Source organism: Leucopleurus acutus (genome assembly GCF_964270905.1).
Source record: "Leucopleurus acutus genome assembly, chromosome: 11".
Classification (NCBI taxonomy): Eukaryota; Metazoa; Chordata; class Mammalia; order Artiodactyla; family Delphinidae; genus Leucopleurus; species Leucopleurus acutus.
In genome coordinates, this window is record NC_139152.1 from 40701418 (window position 1) to 40721718 (window position 20301).

At 40.7% G+C, this 20301-nt stretch overlaps 1 protein-coding gene across 4 annotated transcripts in view; it reads left to right on the plus strand.

Moving 5' to 3' along the window:
* Positions 1–20301, plus strand: part of SPATS2 (spermatogenesis associated serine rich 2) — a 151121-nt gene extending 130820 nt beyond the window's left edge. For all 4 annotated transcript variants that reach the window (XM_082850567.1, XM_082850565.1, XM_082850566.1 and 1 more), the window contains 5 exons: positions 8686–8744; positions 13551–13660; positions 16391–16493; positions 17679–17893; positions 19073–20301. In XM_082850567.1, the coding sequence (XP_082706693.1) occupies positions 8686–8744; positions 13551–13660; positions 16391–16493; positions 17679–17893; positions 19073–19384 (799 nt within the window). In that variant the 3' untranslated portion in view covers positions 19385–20301. The remainder of the gene's footprint in view (positions 1–8685; positions 8745–13550; positions 13661–16390; positions 16494–17678; positions 17894–19072) is intronic.

The following is a 20301-nucleotide window of genomic DNA, read 5'->3' on the forward strand; positions in this document are numbered from 1 at the left end:
CCTAAGGACCAAATTAAGTAAAATGATAGGAAGACAAGCAGCTAGGTTGATGTTTGGGGATTTAAGACTGTCCATTCTGCTTACTTGTAAAACTTGCGTGGATCTGAAATGTGAGAGGAAGTTTTCATGAATAGGGAGGACCTACACCACTCTTCCTCCCAACCATCCATCCGTCTTCTTGCCTGTCTATGGGCTGTTTCCTGAGGTCATATTCAGCCATGTCTCTGTTCACAAACTTAGTCTGGTCACTTCATGCCACAGCAGAGAAAAGATAGAGGGAGTGTGGGTAGCCTCAGTCCTCCTGTTTTGTGGAATTGAAGAAGGGAGTGAATTAACAAAGATGTAGAATAAACCCTCCAAAAAGTTGCTGACCACTGCTTTTATCATTTGCAAAGTGTAGAGTGGTCCATGAACCAAAAAGTACTTTTAGGATAGATAATTCATCTGCTAGTCTACCCATGCTTTGTCCTGAATCCCAAGTTTCCCCTTTCAGGTTTTATAGCTAGAAATTCAATGTCATATCTTCAGTTTTTCTTCTATACATTTTTGCTCTAGCCAGATTACTCGTCTCAAAACTTAACGTACACATTTCCTCTTCCATATACTAGTTAAGGCCATTTTGCCAGCCTAATAATGCTCTCCTATATTTTCTGCTTATCTAAATCCAACCAATTCTCCAAAATTCACCTTTAATAAACTAACTTCCCCTGGAAATTTTTCTAGGTAGCTGATTTCTCCTCTTCCTGACCCTCTGGGAGAAAGCCCCATGCCCTTTGCTCTGGATTATTATCATATCAGATATTGTTGGCTCAAGAAAAGAATAAAGAGCTAAGAGTAGAGCATCACAACTTTGCCTTGACAAACCTCCGGTCTCCATGATTATTTAGTGTACTGATTACTTAGCCACAGGATCTAATTCCATTCAGAACCAGCCTGAACCAGGAAGTACAGTTCCGGGAGAGAGATTTGTGAGTCCTTGTTGACTTGGAACCCAGTCAGGGGGAGCCTCCTTTAATAAATGACAAATGAAATGGTTTCCTGCCTAGAAACTGTGTATTTAGGATTGATTAGCAGGCGTAGAAACCAGGTCAATTTAACTTGAGGAAAGACATTACCTGCCCTTTCCTGCTGGTGTAAAGCCTTCTCTCTGGATGATTGGGTTTTTAAACTGGCTTATTTCAATGCCCCTGTAATTTCTACGTCAAGATATAATTGGCAGGTGAGCTAACTCCCTTTGGCACTGAACCAGAGCTTGGAGTTAATGTCACTTAGGAAGCCATTTTTTGCGTTGGTTACAGTATAAAAGAAAAGAAAAGCGTTCTAACAAATTTGCAACGGTAAGATTACATTACACCTGATGGGGCATTAGGGGAATTATGCCGATAACTGCTTTCACATCGAGGCCAAATGAAAGCTGACATTTACCTGTGGGAAGGTAAAAGCAGAGGCGTCCAGGATGTAAAACGTCAAATCTGTTCTTATTGGTGATCCAGTAATAATCATCTCTAGACCCAGGTTTACTTTTCTTGTTAATTAATAAAATTTGTCTGACACATTGGAGCTCCTAGCTGACAAGTTTAAGGCTGTTAAGGAGTAGGGTATGAAGTAGAACATGAGGCTGGAGTGTGTAAACTACTTCGGACAGTTGTCATAATATGTGTCGGTGAAAGGTGCCAACAAAATACACACTCAGCCTGCCTTTTAAATAAAATTTCTGTTTTATTGAAAGTCAAAAGGTACTTACTAAAAGGAGAAAATGGGTAATAAATTTGGGATTCTACAGCACATAAAGTCAATGTACGCCTGTGCTTAAGACTGAAGTTTTTCCTGGCTGATTCCTCATTCACCTTAGAAAAATTATTTCCTTTTATTTGAGCTTCTCTTTTCTTCTTATAATAAACTTAACAAAGGCTTTTAGATCCTTAAATGTAAAGCCCATCTATAGAGATGCTGAAAATTTAGAAAATAATTTTATGAATGAAAGCACTTTCAAAAATGTCTAAAAACCATAGAAATAAAGGAATGGGCTACTGTTATAATGTGTTACCAGAAAGGTACCTAGCACTCTTTAGTTTTAAATTATTCTTCAGTTTTCACATGTTTAGTACGTTGATATCTTATTTCTACTAGTTGCCTCCATGGTTCTCAGTATTCTTTGATTTAAAATTCTAACCCTTTAACCATATGTGAAAATAACTAAATAACATACGAAGATTACTTGACAGTACCAAACATGGTCAATCATACTATCTGATTTATTCATCCAGATTTCTGTCCTGTGCAGAGGGAACTTTATATTTTACTTTACTATTAAAAGGAATTTGAGTCTTAGGTTAAGCTATTTGCCTAACATGACATCGTAAGTTGCAGACTCAGTATTTGAATCTGTGTGTTCTGACTCCCAGTAACCTATGCTCTTCATCCCACCCATCACTGATGGCTCACTTCCCCACTAAAGCTTGAGAAGAAGGCTAGAGACTCTTGGTGCATATCTCATATGTTATCTCCTCCTCAGCTTAAAGGCTGTGTAACAGAGAAACCCCACTGCAGGGAATTTAGGGACTAAGGAATTCAGTTATAGAATAGGATTAGAATGAAGAGGACCAGGATTTTGACTGAGCCTATGAACATCTTTAAAGGATTTTTTTAGTTCAATAAAACAAAACTATAAGAAGGACCATTCCATCCAAAATATTTAATGTTCTTTTTATGTTGTAATTCATAAGGGCCTAAATCACTCTTCTTAAGTCACAATTTGGAGTGACTTGCAATTCAGTTATTCTTCAGGTCAGATCTTAGTTGTGGGAAAGGCATGAAGATTTTAAGAGAAAGGCTACTGTGGAGGGGGTCAATTAGAAAAGATTTCTGGGAGGAAATGAATCATTATCAAGCCTTGAAAACGCATGGAATTTACACTGGCAGAAAGGGCGGGGATCCTTTAAGAGATATGATATAAGCGAAGGCATAGAAGGGACATGTAGGGACTTCACAGTGTAGCTAGAGCTAAGGGGCAGTAGTTGAAAGTAGTGAGAGATAAGTCAGAGGCTAAAGTAGAAGGAGAGCGTTTGATGAAGGAATCTGAATTTTGTTTTTCTTTTTTTTAAAGTTTCCTTTATTCCCTCTTATTTTTACTATATTTCCCATAATTATAACAATTGTTTTTAAAAAAATAGAAGTCATATAACTCTACCACCTTAACACATAATTAATTTTTTATTTTTTGTGTTCCCTTATCTATAAGCATACGTAATCTTAATAGATATAATCATAGTGAGATTGTAGTTTTGTAGTGTATTCTTTTCACTTAAATTATCTTTGATTCACCTCTTTATAACTGCCTGCACTGTGTTAGTATGTGTATGTGTTTATTTAAGAATTTCTAGGGACTTCCCCGGTGGTCCAGTGGTTAAGGCTTCACCTTCCAATGCAGGGGGTGCAGGTTCGATCCCTGGCAGGGAGCTAAGATCCCACATGCCTCACGGCCAAAACACCAAGACATAAAACAGAAGGACAAATTCAATAAAGACTTTAAAAATGGTCCACATCGGAAAAAAAAAAGAAGAAAAAAAGGGACTTCCCTGGCGGTCCAGTAGTTAGGGCTCTGCGCTTCCACTGCAGGGGGCACAGGTTCAATCCCTGGTCCAAGAACTAGCATCCTGCATGCTGTGAGGCGTGGCAAAAAAAAAGAATTTCTAGACAGTGGATCTGGAACGTATAATGATTTACCAGAGTAATATGAGGGCATTTTACTAAACATATTCTGCTGAAACTGAGAAATCAACATGAGTACAGAAATAAGAATAATTGCTGTTGCCATTTATTGAGGTATTATTGTATGTCAGAAACTTTTATGCACAATATCTATATATAACAATATCATTTGTAATATTATACTCATTTTATAGATGAAAAAAATGGGCACAGAAAAAAAATAATTTGCCAAAAGTCATACTTGTTATTAAGTGATACTTTTCCACTATATCATGCTTCCTTTTTTTGTCTAACCAGGTATCTCTGTTTGCCTTTATTTTTTCAGTCTTCGCCTTCCTAATCCATATATGTCTCCCTTTAGACGTTGCTATCATATCCAGAGAGAAGTTTCAAAAAAACAAGTCCTGGTTTAGGATCAAGTCAGCCACTCGTTATGTGGCTTAACACTCCAACTATTTTTCCTTACCAACTAGAAACTTGAACCATGAGCTCCTTGGTAATCTAGATTGCTACTGTTTCTTTTTCCCAAAACATATTGTAAAATATCATCGAATCATATGGTCTCTAGTATTACTGTAGAATCGAGATGCTTTGACCACTGGAGAAGAACAGAAAGAAAGGTTTTCCATTAAGGGCCTGTCCCACAAAAACAGCTTATATCCACATTCTAACGTCTTAAAAGCTACTTGAGATTCTTGAAATATGAAAATTACATTACATGCTTTGTAAAGGCCTCCTAACAAAGAGGAACCGAGTTTTCATAAGATTCAAATTTGATTTAATAAGCTGATTCTTTCCATTCATTTTACCCCAATTGTTCAGCTCAACAAAATGACCTGGCTGCCTAACTGGTGTTTTTTGTTTCTATTTTGAGCCCAGATGTGTGTACCATACTCATAAAACCAGTGCCGGGAATATGGCGTTTTATGAAACACTTGAAGCATCATTAATTCTCTGCTCACAAAAACTACTGAAAATTCTCTTTTTTGGTGGTTTTATCTGAGAAGGGAGAAGTGTCTTCAGAGAAATAAAGGTGTTTGCATTGGCTTTGCTTTGCTTGGATTTCTGCTTCAGTGGAATTAGAATAAATAGGTTTTAGGTTTTCAACAAAGAAAATCAAGTTCAAATGTTTTGTAAGAACATTATTGAGTGGTTTAGAGTATAAACGCTTGAAATAATTAGTTGGCTCAGGAATTGCCGGAGTCGTTTCTATTATAACATTGTTTTCTAATGCAACAACCATAAACAAATGACAGTTCACAGTTTTTTGGTACCAAGGAATTACTGAAGGCAATAGCTTTAATCAATAAGCTACATGTTAAATATATTAATTAAAGGGCTTGTTTCAAATGGTGGATATATAATGTATCTTAGAGATATTAATGGTGATGCTATGGGAACAACTACTCTGACCAACTAAATTACGCAAAAGCTTTAGAGTAAGTTGAGGAAATGTGAAGATGGTAAAAAGTCTTGGTAAGGAGAGAAGGAAATAGAGAACATTCAGACATTTACCAGTCTTTTTCCTTAACAGTGACAAGACATCCAAAACCATCTTTCATGGTCAAAGAAAGGATATGGAAATTCTCTATGCTGTATGAGGCCCAAGCTTAATAAGACCTAGTGTCTTTCTAAACAGAGTCCCAGCAATATTTAGTGGATTTTCATTATCAGTTTCTGAGTCCAGTGTTCTCAGATGCTCATCATCATGTATTTCCATTCAGGAAAGCCTTGACAGAACAGTTGCAAGCTTAGTACCCTCAAGTACTGAGTAAGAAAGGTAACAGAAAGTCTGGCAGTCTGAATGAGCCTTTCATCACTCTCTGAGAGGACTCATTGCTTGTAGCTATGGCATCTGAAAACTATTACCTCAAACCACAGGTACTTTTGAATCTCTTGGCCACAGATCCATACTGGGACCGCCATACAGCTTAGAACAGGTGGAAACTTGAGCTTAAGTTTCCTCATTGTCAGAAAGTTGTATTACAGTAAATTACTATTTTTAATTGTGAAAAATGCCTCTGCTATTTATCTTATGCTTAGCCTACTTTCCACCTTTGCACTCTTCTCACCTTCTCTGTTTATTTTGTGATGCGCATGTTTCCGCACTTAAACTTTCAATATACAGAAAAGTTGAAGGGATAGTACAGTGATCGGTGTATTTTCTCTCTGTGTTTGTGTGTGTGTGTGTTTTGGTGGAACCATTTGGAAGTTGCAGACATAACATGGCCATCCCTGAATGCTTTAGCATTAATTACCTAAAATACAGTTATTCTTCTACACAACTGTAATACATTATGTGATGTACTTTTAAGAAAGTTCTTAATAGTGTTTTGTGTTGGTGTCAGCCTATCTTTAGTGACGCTCTCAGCTAGGAATGCCTGGGGGCACTCACCTGGGCCCCTATGAGCCAGTGTTGTGGCAGACTGACCCTTGTGGTTCTTACGATTGCCACATGCACCTCAGCAACAACTCTCAGGGCATTTTGAAGAAAAAAACAAGGTTTATTACTCACAAGTCGTGGAGGCTACATGGCATGCCTGGAACCACACAGCAAAGTGTGCCTAAGGAGAGTACAGACCTGGGGTCATGCCTTTATTGGGGTTGAGGGTGGGGTGCCTAGTGTTTTGCGGGTTCTTTATTAGTAAATTTAAAACATAAGAGCAAGGAAGCATGGGAAGGAAAAGTAGGATCACTCCAGTGGGTCAGTTATCTAGGTCTCCCAGGGCCTTCTAAAAGGGGAACCTCATAGGTGGGGTGGCCTGGCTCTATGAATGTCGGCAACCGAAAGCTTAATGTTGGGCACTTACATTATAACCGAAAAAGCTAATCGTCGGGCACTTACACTACATATGATTTAACATTTATTCATTTTTCCATTTTAAAGACTTGTAAAAAATTTAATGAAAAATTGCCAAGATTCATCAGGCTTTTCTCTGAGAGAATATCCCAACAGTTAGCCAATAGATTCCTCTGTTTACTGCTTGGCTGACATCACCGGACCTTTCAGTAGGTGTTATCAATAGATGGTAACATGACAAACAAAAAGAAATAGAAGTGCTTACTGCTTTTCAGTGTTTTTTTGGCATGAAAGGGTAAGCTTTTGTTTCGTTTTTAATTGATGTGATCATACAGTTGCTCACACACTGCCCTGTGAATTTCTTAAGAAATGAGTTATTCAAGAGACAAAAGTTATGTAAATGGATGCTAATCATTCTTGCAGGGAAAAAAAAAGTACCATCGCGATGTAGTAGCTCATACTGACACAAAAAAGTCTTATTGTGACAGTGCAGAACTTTTTTCCTTGCTGAAAAAGTATCATGTGACATTCTACTTTTTCATAATAAGGGTTGTTAAGCTGCAAAGGTCTTACTTGTTTGCTGAGCTCTTTTAATAAACATTTTACAAGCTTTGTCAGAGACAAATTTGTCATCTGATGGACACAGTGTCTGCATCTTAAGGTGATTCAGCGACAGAAGAGGTAATGATAAACTCGAAGCCTGGTAGCTCCTGTCTCAGATGTGCTTCTGTTTTGCCTTTTAGGTATTCCAAATGCTGCTAGAGTTCTTGGAGCAAAATATTTGCCAAGGTTTGGGGAATGCTTTCTTAGCAAAAGTATTGCTACCCTATCACAATAGTTGTATCTTCTCTCTAGTCTGGTGCTTTGGGATTAATAATGCCAACCAAATTTGTTTCTTTACAAGTCTGTGTATTAACATCATGCATAATGATTATCAAACCTGTGTTCTCCAGCACTTTACTGTAACAGATTTTGCTCCTTGAGGAAATGTCCCTGCCTTATACTTTTTTGTATATCTCACTATAGTCTCCATATTAACTACTTTGTGCCAGCATAACAACATATTGAGCTAAATTGAATTAGACTGTGTGTGTGTGTGTCTATATGTGTGTGTGTGTGTGTGTGTATATATATATATATATATATATATATATATATATATGCATATGTGTGTGATTAGTTTTACAACCAGAAACAAGAGGAGAACTTTTATTAACACTGTAGTTATATTCCCACTCAAAAGGAGAAATTAGAATGAATTTCAAATATGAAGAGATTTGGAACATTTCCTGTGTGTGCAGGTATTAAAGTTTTAGTTTTGTGTTTTTGTTTTTGGGGTTTTGTTTGTTTGCCACCGCTAAGCAAAACTGATATGGTAAGGAAAATTATTTTCATCCAGAGGTTTAATCCTAGGGCAGCCTATTATTTCTTTATATGTTCGCTGAAGGTGGTGGGCTCTTATCTAAGAACATAGAAAAGCTTTCCCATACAAACCGTTTACATTTGCAGTGGAGAAAATTTTAATTGACCATTTAATGTTCTTTTTCTGTAAAAAGCCTTCCAGAAACCTTTGATTCCATCTTTTCTGGATTAGTGTTAAACGTTTACCTGAAACCAGCACAGTATATGTATGTCTTTTAACTACTCTGCATTCTTAAGGCTAAAGCACCAGTGGACTTGGTGCAACTGTGCTAAAATGTTGAAGATCTATAAATCCTAATCGTGGGTAAATTTATCCTGCCCTAGCAGGAGTGTTGCCTGGTAAAAATTCATTAGAAGCAAAGCTGTCCAATTTTATAGACCAAAATATAAAATAAAAAGTATGCACACATGTAGAAATATGTAATTTCCATGAGGACTTCCGCTTTAGCACAACTTACCAAGAAATGTTTTGTAGCTTGCTACTGCCATCTACTGGTTCTCAACTCTTAGATGAGTAGCTACTGGTTTACTGTAATATAGAGAAATAAAAGGGAATTAGGTTTCTTTATTGGAATCTTTCAAACAGTCTTTGCTGAGGGTGAGATAGGATTTTCTTGTGGTATATACAGTGTTTATTTTGTAGTATGCTTTTAGGGAACAAACTCATAAGTCTTTCTCCACTATTAACAATGTGCTGTGTTCCTGTGTGAGTTTCTGATCAAACCTTTTTTCCCTTTGTCATCCCTTCCTAGTTTAATGGATCGAGAAGTGGCATTGCTTGCTGAAATGGACAAAGTGAAAGCTGAAGCAAGTAAGACTGATCTTTCTTAAAGCTATTACCTGCCTCTCAACCCCCATAACGAAAGCTCAATATAGATGCCACAATAAGAGTTTATATATTTGGGGTTAAACAGTCTTGAGCAGTTGTACCATGCTGGCATAGGAATCCTTTCAGGTGAAACAACTTTACAAGAGCCTGTTTTTCAATAGTGCCACATTTTAATATTTCGAATATAGAGTTCAGAGACTACTTCATGGTGTCGCCACCACAGCACCAATTAAGGGAATTAAGGAAAATAAAGTATCTTGCAGGTGCCTGGGTTTTACTTTGTTTTTTCCTCCAGTGATTGAACAATTCCATTGGATTTTTTTCTACTTGGAAAAAAACCTTTGGCATGTTCAGAGGAGACGTCACCAGGTTGCCTACAATTAGTGTATACCTTCCTGTCATTACCTCTCTCAGAACTTCCTTTGTTTTCTCAGGTTGTAGAAACCTCACTCAGTGTCTGTTATCATTGGGTAGGGAAAAAGTCAATTAATTGAAGGTTCAGGATACCCATGACGAGGGTTCTTTGAAAGCTTACTAAAATGGAGTCTGGAGGAATAGTCTAACTTGGATAATTTGTGGGGTTTTATACAGAAGAACGAGATATCTGTTTTCTGTCATTTCTATTAAGGGTTAGGTTAAAGATACACAGCTATATGAAAAGAAAGGAATGCCAACTGCACCTTGTACAATGGCATTGATTTGGGACTTTTCAACAGTTTTTCCTTCGTGCATTGAATGCCAGATTTGTAATTAGGAAGGTTGTTTCTTTTAACCGACTCTCAAACTGGTGAGAATGGAAATAGGTTGAGATGATGACTCACAATTAAATCATTTGTGTCTGTGGTCATGGGCCAGAGGAGGCAGCTTTGAAGCACTGAGCTGAGTTCAGTTTTGATCCATTTTAATGAAATTTTAAGTATATAACAGAGATGCTATCCATTGTTTTTCAGAGGTGAGATTTCATTTAAATTGAGTGGTATATCCTGAAATTTCCGGTGACAGTTTCAGTCCATTCTTGTACCTATGTGTTCTCTTTTTGAAATTGAAGTTTCAGAGAAAATAAAATTAGTAAGAAGACATAGCCCCTAAAAAAAAAAAAAAAGACATAGTCCTTACTGTTGAGAAAAAGGTGCTTTTTTTTTGTTGTTGTTGTTACATTGGGTCTTTGTTGCTAAGCGCGGGCTTTCTCTAGTTGTGGTGAGCAGGGGCTACTTTTCATTGCAGTGTGCGGGCTTCTCATTGCGGTGGCTTCTCTTGTTGCGGAGCACGGGCTCTAGGCGCGCGGGCTTCAGTAGTTGCAGCAGGTGGACCCTAGAGTGCGTGGGCTCATTAGTTGCGGTGCGTGGGCTCCAGGGCACGTGGGCTCAGTTGTTGTGGCTCACAGGCTCTAGAGGGCAGGCTCAGTAGTTGTGGCGCACGGGCTTAGTTGCTCCGCAGCATGTGAGATCTTCCCGGACCAGGGCTTGAACCCGTGTCCCCTGCACTGGCAGGCAGATTCTTAACCACTGCACCATCAGGGAAGTCCGAAGGTGCTTTTTAAAATACATCTTTTATAGAAAATTTTGAACATATTTCAAATAGAGAGGCTAATATAATTAACCCCCAGCACCCAGCCTCAACCAGTTATCAATTCATGGTCAATCAATTATCAAATACAGTCCACCCCTCTCATGCTAAAAATCCTAGTTCTCAATGACACTAATGTAATTACTCATTTACCAATAATATCAAAAAGGTGTTTCTTTTCTTTACACATTATAGTTTATTAATTATATGTTCATAGTACTTCACAGTTGAGAGTTTTTTCACACTCATTCCTATGTTACGTTAATATCAACCTATGGGAGAGTTAGGTTTTTGGATTTTATTTTGTTTTATTTTTTTCATTTCATAAACGAAAAAACAAGTTCCTTGGAAAAATGTGAGTTGTCCAAGGTCATATAATTAGGCCCTCTGAGTTATATGATATGTGTAGAAATCTTTACTTGACACATCTTGAGATCTGTAATTTTATCTTAGCATCCTAGAATGCTGGAGCTGAGAGAAAGTGAATTTGATACAAATGGCAAATAGGTTTTATCTTGGGAGCCAGACCAACAGATCATTTGTATTTGTTGGGCCTTTGTATTGAGAAACTTTTGTATGCATGTTCCGAACTTATTGGGAAAGTGTGCCCTTATCGGTTAACCAGACATGGGCATGAGCAGCCCATGGGTGGCATATATGTGGCAAATTGGACTAAGTAAACTTGCTAAACACATTCAGCTCTACACCTGATGTAGCTCTTTAAAAATTCTATTTTTTTCTCACGTAAATTTGGCTAGTTTCTCAGTAGGTTACAGAATTCTGTGTATAAGTTAGGAATTGAGTTTGACTGCATGCCACAGAATGGCCTAAAGAAATGTGAGCTTCTTTTTCTCTCATGAAATGAAAGGTCCAGAGGTAAGCAGTCCAGGGCTGTAGGACATCTCCAAAATGATATGAGGGGACTTCCCTGGTGGCACAGTGGTTGAGAGTCCGCCTGCCGATGCAGGGGACACGGGTTCAAGCCCTGGTCTGGGAAGATCCCACATGCCGCGGAGCAACTAAGCCCACGCGCCACAACTACTGAGCCTGTGGTCCAGAGCCCGCGAGCCACAACTCCTGAAGCCTGAGCACCTAGAGCCCGTGCTCTGCAACAAGAGAAGCTCCCACAATGAGAAGCCCACGCACTGCAACGAAGAGTAGCTCCCGCTCACCGCAACTAGAGAAAGCCCGCACACAGCAACAAAGACCCAATGCAGCCAAAAAAATAAAATAAATAAACAAATGAAAATTCCTCCTTCAAAAAAAAAAAATGCTCTGGGTAACAAAGCAAATTTTAACCTTCCTTAGATTAAATATTAGCATTTATCCATCTCTGTTAGTGTAAGCCTTTTAATGCTTTCAAAATATAAGAACTCAGGGAAAACTCTGAGTTTTCAGATGAAACACACAAATAAGGCCAATTATCAGTTAAGTCTACAAAACGAAAAATGGCATTTAAACGCACAGTGGTGTCTAGATATCCTTGATACTACTATTTAAATAAATAAGAACTAGGTTTCATGCAATTACAGCTACTAAAGCTAAATCAGAATAAAAACCAAGTCCTGGGCTTCCCTGGTGGCTCAGTGGTTGAGAGTCCACCTGCCGATGCAGGGGACACGGGTTCGTGCCCCAGTCCGGGAAGATCCCACATGCCGCGGAGCAGCTGGGCCCGTGAGCCATGGCCGCTGAGCCTGCGTGTCCGGAGCCTGTGCTCCGCAACGGGAGAGGCCGCAACAGTGAGAGGCCCGCGTACCGCAAAAAAAAAAAAAAAAAAAAATGATATGAGGGACCCAGCCTTCTCTATCCTTCTCCCCAGCCATCCTTACATTGTGCTTATGGTCAAAATATACATCCTACGGCTCTAGTCAGGGAAGGGCAAAATGTTACATGCAGGCTAAGACTCCTTTAGAGAGCTTTCTAGTAAGCCTCGCCTCTGAATTCTGCTTAGATCTCAACGGCCAAACTATACCACATGATACAGTTATGTGTAGCAAAGCCAGGAAATGTAGCTTTTTTTACCTAAGCACATTGGTACCCAACAACATTAGACTTCTGATAGAGGAGAATGGATATTCAGTCACTAACAGTCTTTGCTACAGTCCACCCCTCAGCTACCCTGCAGTCCTCTTTTTTCCAAAATGAGAACACACTCACCTCCTTCTTGATAGCAACACCTCCACAGTCTCCTCTAGTTCACGTATTCAGCTGAAAGTCCAGGACTTCTGGGTAGTTTCAGATCTTCCAACAGCTCTGGTTATGGTATATTGTGGTCTGGCATCCCATAAACTGAAAGAAACGTTATTACATAGTTAGGGAGAGAAGAGGATAATTATAGTAAAAATTCCCACTTGGACATGCAATGATCAAAGCTTACTGGACAGGAATAGTAGAGTCCCTGCCCCAGTGGTAGAGAAAGTTCCTTGGTTCATTTGGCAGCCCCTAGAGCTGCTTCCTGAGAGGATTTCTTTTGCCCTTTGTCCTCTGTAACCCCTGGCTTCCTACTCTGAGAGAATGTTTATTGTCTGTCATTCTTCATGGCCATACCTGAGTTACACATCTGGGAGCAAGCCAGAGAAGATGCTTCTTGAAAGGCTGTAAATAATCTAATGTCCATCATTAGGGAACTTGGTAAATAATTGTTGTATATCCACATAGTAGAATACTAGGTGGCTGTTAAACAGAGTGAGGGGAATCCAATGTATTACTAAGGAATGAACTTCAAGACATAGTAAGTAAAACTAGCGAAGGTAAAGGAGGGACCATTGTGAGGGGAAAAAAGAGAGAGATTGTATATGCAGAGAGTATAATGGAAAGTATACATAAGAAATTGTTACCAGTGGTTTCCTCTGGAAGTCAGAAGTAGGAGGGACAGTTTTATTTTTCATTTTATACCCATTTATTCTAGATGTATTCTTTACCTTGTGCATATTTTTGTTTTAATTTATATGCGTCTTGATAAAATTTTTTTAAGTGGGAAGAGGAGAAAGAGAAATGACAAGTGATGTATGAGTCTTTATGATTCATAAAAAGCATTTACCATGTAAACTGCCTTCAGAGTCCCTCAAGAAGGTGGAAACTGGACCTTTGGTATTTTCACTTTCTGGATGGGTGGGCAGCTAAGCCTTTGGCTGTCCAAGTACATACTGCAAGGCCTATACTTCTAGTTCTTCTTTGTCCTATTTAGCAGACCGTAAGAGTCATGCTCCCTTTCCTCTACAGTGGAAATTTTGCTCAGCCGTCAGAAGAAAGCCGAACTTCTAAAGAAGATGACTGATGTGGCTGTTCGGATGTCAGAGGAGCAGCTGGTTGAGCTCAGAGCTGATATCAAGGTAGAACCTCCTTCTCCTTTCTGCCTTTCTTCTTACCCTCAGGGACTAAAGTAGCAAATCTCCATAATTCATGGCTGTATCTAATATATTCAACTCATGATCTGATCTCCTCTTCCCAAACCTGGCCCTCTTCCTGGCCCTTTCCCTTTCTCTGTAAATGGTACTGTCATCTATCCAGTGTCCAAGCTGGAAACCTTAGGGAATCTCTCCTTTTCCCACAGTTCAGTCTATCAGCAGACCCTGTCCCTTTGACCTTCAGCGCAATCTCGGATCTGACCTTTTCCCTTTGTCTCCACCAGCACCATCATGATCAAGCTACAGTGATCTCTTGCTTGCACTTTGTGGTAGCCTCCTAACTGATTCCACTCCTCCTCTTTGCCACTGCCCTGGCCTCCCCACCCCTTCATATCTGTCCCTCGCATTACAGAACCTACTTCAAACTTCCCACTGCTTTCAGGATAGGCTATAACCCTTAACGGCCTGTAGGGCTCTGTATGGTCTGGCCCTTCTGCCGTGCTTTGCACAGCATCCCCCTTGTCCCCTCTGCTCCAGCCATACTCGCTCTCCTTTCCACAGGCATACCCTGTTCCCTCCTGTGAGGGCTGCTGCACATGCTTTTCCATCTGTCCAGAACATTCTTTTCCCTCCCCCTGCCACTCCCAGCACACATCTCACTCCTGACCTCATCCTTCCTGACTTTCCTGACGTGTCCCCCCTGTTTGTGCCTTCCTAGCACACTTATAATTGTATGTGCATTTGATTAATCTGCCTTTCCCACTCGATAGTGAACTTTACAGTGACAGGAACTGCTGTGTCTCCAGTGCCCTGGCACAATGCCTTGGCACACAGTAGGTGTTCAGTAGATAGTTAAATAGTTGGTTGGTCAATTCTGATTTTATAAGAGAAAAATGAGCAATTTGAGGTGTTGATTATATTGTAAACTGTTTATAAAGATTACTTGGATTCCACACTCAGATGTCTTAAATTCTTATATAAAGAACAGTGTTTCTGAGACGAAGATGGGAACGTGAGAGAGGTTGGGTTATTCATGGGTAGTTGTGGACACTGACATTCTAATTAACTGTTTCTAAACCGTGAACTGTATGGCCTTCTCTGCTCCTGTGCCCTAACTCTGCTCTTTCTGAACGTGTGAGATTTATTGCCATATTTAAGAGGAATACATGCTGGGGAGGCTATATAACAGCCTTTGTAAAATAAAAGCATAGATGGAAGATCATCTGAGACCTTACAGGCATCCCTGTTACCATCCTGACCCAGTCTTTCACACAAACCTATGTCGCGTTATTATTCTCTCACTCCTTCCCCTTAGTCTATATTGGGGAGAAATAGTGAAACCAACAATGCAAGTTTTAAATTACCACTTTCTGATTAACTAAGACTATATTGCTAAATTTTATAGAAAGTCTTCCTCGCACTGATGCCAGTCAGTCTCATTCAACTATCTGGGAGAAGCCAGAAACCCCTTTGGAATTAGATAAGAATTCTGGCTCTCACAGGCTTCATCTGTTCCCCTTCCCACGTGGTTGAAGAGCTGCTAGAAATATTTCTGCAGGCTGACTAAGGATCTGTTTCTCTCCACGTTTTCAGTGTACTGAAGTGGGTGCTGTGCAATTTAAATGTCTTATTTCCAGATCATTTTATTTCCGTCATTCCTGTTATGTCTTTGGCTCAGGAAACCCTAGAATGTGTTTCAGAATTAATCTCAGACTGATATTACATGTCTGAAGGCTTTGTTATAGAGATTCTTGTGCTTTCCTAAGTCACAGTATACTCTGAAGCTTTAGGACTTCAAGTCCCAGAGGTAATTTTCATTTCTCCTCTCCCGTTTATTGCTTCTCGGTGCAGCCCGAGGATTCTGATGCACTTGATTCCACCCCTTGAAAATCCAAAGTGGAATTAGGCCACCCCCAGTTAGAGGACTGCTCTGAGTTCAGTTCTTCTAAATTATATCTAGGCCTTTAACTTTTCTTTCTTACTCTCTTGTACATCTGAAAAAATGATTCCAGCCTACCTTAGAAATTGTTTATTGAAATAGACCCCCAGAAGCACTTTATTCCTGACGTGTTTCTAGCCCCACTATTTCTATAGTATAGTTAGTTTTTGACCAAGGGGATGGTTACGTCTCAGCTCAGTCTGCTTAAAAGGATTAAATTACTTGCAGCACAAACTCTTCTCATTTGCAAAGCTGACTTTTCACATGAATGATTTTCCATCTCAAGAAATTGTTCCTATTACAAGGACTAAAAAATCCTACTGTATAAAGCGGTGAAGTGGGTTTACTAAGGAAGTTTATATTAGAGAACACCAAATCATCTATTTAAATTAAGGAATCATTGTTGTAACTTATGAGCATTTCCGCCGCCTGTGCCTGTGTATAAAATGGAACAATGGGGAGAGTAGCTAACAGTGGAGAGAAAGGTGGTCCTCCATCATGAGTTCCTTCTTTCTCCAGAGTTTCTCTTGATTGACACCTAATGACCATTAGCATTTCATAAAGCTCCCAAATGGACTTATCTTTGGGCCCTTAAGGAAAATGACTGAATTTTGTCCATCACCCAGCACTGGTAATATGATGGCCATGTATGTAATGAACTTTGAAGCACAAAAAGAAAACAATTGAAAGTAATTGTTTCGTCTGTTTATAGCAAGCTATAAATCCCACATATGTTGTTTGTCTCACCTGGAGGCTTTTCTTTGTCTTTTCTCCAGCACTTTGTTAGTGAACGTAAATATGACGAGGATCTGGGACGAGTGGCCCGATTCACTTGTGATGTAGAGACCCTAAAGAAGAACATAGATTCATTTGGACAAGGTGAGGTGCTGAGAGATTCAGGGCGCCGGAGATGGTGATGAGAAGACCACCCTCTACTAACTAGAAACTGAAGTGCCGATTGGCTTCTCCCCTGATTCTTCCTCAGTCCCTCTTGGGTTTTGGTTTGTTTGCTTGTTTTTATGAAAAGGAACTCTGAGATACTTAATAAGTCAGTGGACACAGATGCTTTGAGCTCTGAGGCTCGGCATTTTCCAGCTCCCTAAACTTGCTGTCATATTTTTTCATCATTTCCTGCTGAGCTGAGAGGTGTTTGGTATATAGTATAAAGAGCACGTGGCCCTGGAGTCAGACCAAGTTTGAATCCTTGCCTCTGCACTCTACATTGGGCCGCTCATTTTACTCCTCGGTGGAGATAACAATACCTGCTTTGCCTAGCGCATAATAGGTGTGTGTGGAGGCGGGGCACGGTGGTGCCTCTGTGGTGAGAGCCTGTAGCGACACATCAGTCAAACCCAGACCCCGAGCTTGGCTCCTGCGTTCTTTCTGTCTCGGTGTGAAAGTGAAATAAATGTTGGACCTAGGGCAGTGAGTGTGAGTTCAACATTAGCCCAGGCTTAAAGCCAAGGAAAAACATCTGTGGGGTACTTTTAGACCGTTGAATTCTGACAAAACTTGAATTGAAAATATTAGTATTTTTCAGCTAGATTGATATTTTGAATTTGGAGTTATTTTTGCAGAAAGAGCCTTGGGAAGATAGATATTTGTTGTAAAGACTAGTTCTGTTCATATGTAACTCATCTTGCCTCATTCAAACTTTTAAAAAAGAATTTGGCTTTTTATTTAACTTTTTCTTTCTTTTTGAAGTCTGTACTTTAGAATGTTCCTTGCATAGGAAAGCGAACATATGGCCCGTACTATTGTTCCTAGGCTTAGTCAGCCGCTGGAGCCAAAGCCAGGAGTTTAGGTGGTAGGAAACGCCAAGAAGTCATTAGTTGGTGGGGGGATGGGCCACTTACAAAGCGGTGGGGATTTGGCAGGAGTGGAGGAAGAGGGCAGAAGGGAGATTTTCCTTCCCGTTACCTATTTCTAAGCTTATCTTTACAAATACTCAGATAGACAGTCCTTTATCCTAAATTGCTCATTGTGAGATGGAGAAATAGGGAATATGTTACCCACCATGCTCTTCTATCGTCTGACCACATATCGCTCACATTTCTGTCTCAGTGTCCCATCCAAAGAACAGCTATTCAACCAGATCTCGATGTAGCTCGGTGACATCTGTGTCTTTGAGTAGCCCGTGTGATGCCTCTGCTGCTTCCTCTTCCACCTGTGCCTCTGCTCCCAGCCTTACAAGTGCTAACAAGAAAAACTCGGCACCGGGGGAGACTCTTGCAACCACAGCAAACTCCAGTGGCCGGCCCTACCAGCCTCATCGAGAGGTAACCTAGCTTCCACACTGAGCAACTTACGAAGAAATGCTGCCAGGTTGTCACAGCTTCAACACTGACAGCTCAGTACATTACCTTCCTCTCTTTATGCCCATTCCACACCTATTTTGAATCCCTCCAGCCTCAGTTATTTCCAGAGAAAGCATTTGGTATGTATGTTCCAAATCACCAGCCAGTTTAGATTTCCTGTCGCCAAGACTGCTGACTTTCTGATGTTGGCAGTGATCCTAGCTTTGTAGGTAGTAGTATATTGCCTGGTAATTGGTCACACTGGGAGTCATGTACCCATCTTGAAGTAGAAAAGCACCACTAGAAAGTTGAAGTATAATCCATAGTTTCTTTTCCTTGGGTTGTTTTTTGTTTTTTGTTTTTTTTTGCGGTACGCGAGCCTCTCACTGTTGTGGCCTCTCCCGTCGCGGAGCACAGGCTCCGGACACGCAGGCTCAGCGGCCATGGCTCACGGGCCCAGCCGTTCCGCGGCATATGGGATCTTCCCGGACCAGGGCACGAACCCGCGTCCCCTGCATCGGCAGGCGGACTCTCAACCACTGCGCCACCAGGGAAGCCTCTTTTCCTTGGTTTGAAGGAGATACATAAGAGCAGTCCAAGGCAGTGCTGTCAGTAATTCTTCAGACTGGTATTACATTGGAATTGGAGGACAAAAATAAAATGCTATGCCATAAGCTTTCTGGGTTGTAATGTGAAAGATAGGTTAAATGTCACAGCAGCGTGATTTAATCTGTGGTTCACGATATATAGCAGAGTAGATCATAGTGATGTTTATTTTATTATTCCAGATGTTCATTATCTTTACAAATGGCTTATGATCTACAAAATTCAGACGCGTGATAAGATACTTGCCCAGCTGAGGGCTTGTAACAACCTCAGAGGATGCTCTTTCCTCCTTTTCTGCCCAGCTAAAGAAAAGCTCTTCAGTGGAGAAGAGCATAGGGCTGAAAGGCAGGGGGTAAATAGTGAATGATTTATTAATTCTGATTAGTGTCTAGATTGGATTGGCTGATCAAACTCTGTGGGTTTTAAGAGAGAACTGAGTCCCAAGCCTGGGATACCGCTATTAGGCTTTCAGAATACTCCTCAATAAACTGAACTGGAGCGAACGGGGTGCCCTAATGCCACAGTGCTCTGAACATTGTCTTCTTTTATCCTTAGGTATTGCCGGGGAACAGACGCGGAGGACAAGGCTACAGGCCACAAGGCCCAAAGTCCAATGACCCCACGAACCAAGGACGACATGACAGTGGGGGTCGTTACAGAAACAGCTCGTGGTATTCATCTGGTTCCAGGTACCAGAGCGCTCCATCCCAGGCGCCAGGAAACACTAGTGAACGGGGCCAGACTCACTCTGCAGGGACCAATGGAATTGGAGCCAGCATGGAGCCCGGCCCACCCAAGCCCTCATTCAAAAAGGGGCTCCCCCAGCGCAAACCCAGGACCTCTCAGCCTGAAGCCGTGAACTCTTGAGGGAGATTCCAGCTGGCCTGTCTCTTCTATCCCACACAATTCAACTTGGTAACTGGACTTTAGGAAACTTGTAGTTAGATTTAATGACAGAAAGAAGTTTGCGCCTTCACTTTTGATGCCATTCTAAATATTTTGGTTCTTCTCTCCTCATTTCCGCTTTACCATTTTTTTTTGGAAGGGAAGCTGTTTTTTCCCTTGACCTTTCCCAGTGACATGGATTGATTCTGACTGTTCATTTCCCCCAGGAATCACCGGCACCTGTTGCCAGGTTTCCCAAGGGTACGCAGTGTTCTTCCCAGTACCGCAGGCCTTTCAGGGGCCTGAAGAGGCCTTCCTCAGCAACCCCTACTGTCCAGGCTTTCAGGAGGAGATGGGTCAGGCAGCTGGTCTTGCTGCCTTTCCAGTCTAAGCAGAAGCCACACTTGCCAGTCAGGTTCCCTGTAAACAACAGCGTGACCAAGGGAGGCAATGAGGGGGTTGTGTACTGTCCTGGATTAGCCAGAGAAGGGGAAACTGAATTGGTGAAAAGGAAAGAACACTAGGAAACATTTGAGAATCTGCCTGTGCTCCCAGAACGTGCCTGAGATTGACACTCAGATCGGGGTTTCAGCCTCTTGCTTGGCACCATAGCTTAGCCTGCAGTTTCTTCCAAATGCCCCAGCCTTGTTTCCTATTACCTTAGACTGCAAACCAGTCTAGGGAAGTCTATGGGAAAGTAGCATTTAATTAAAGGAAAAAAAAGTCTTTCTTCGTTTCAGTGTTTGAAGATTTTTGTTGTTGTTCTCCCTCTTTCCTGATTCCTATTCTGACCCTGAACCAAATTTATAGCAATATAATTTGTGTTAATCTAAGGTGTTAACCATCAAAAAATTGCCTCTGTCAATCTTTAGAGTTGAATAAATAAAAACAACTGCATA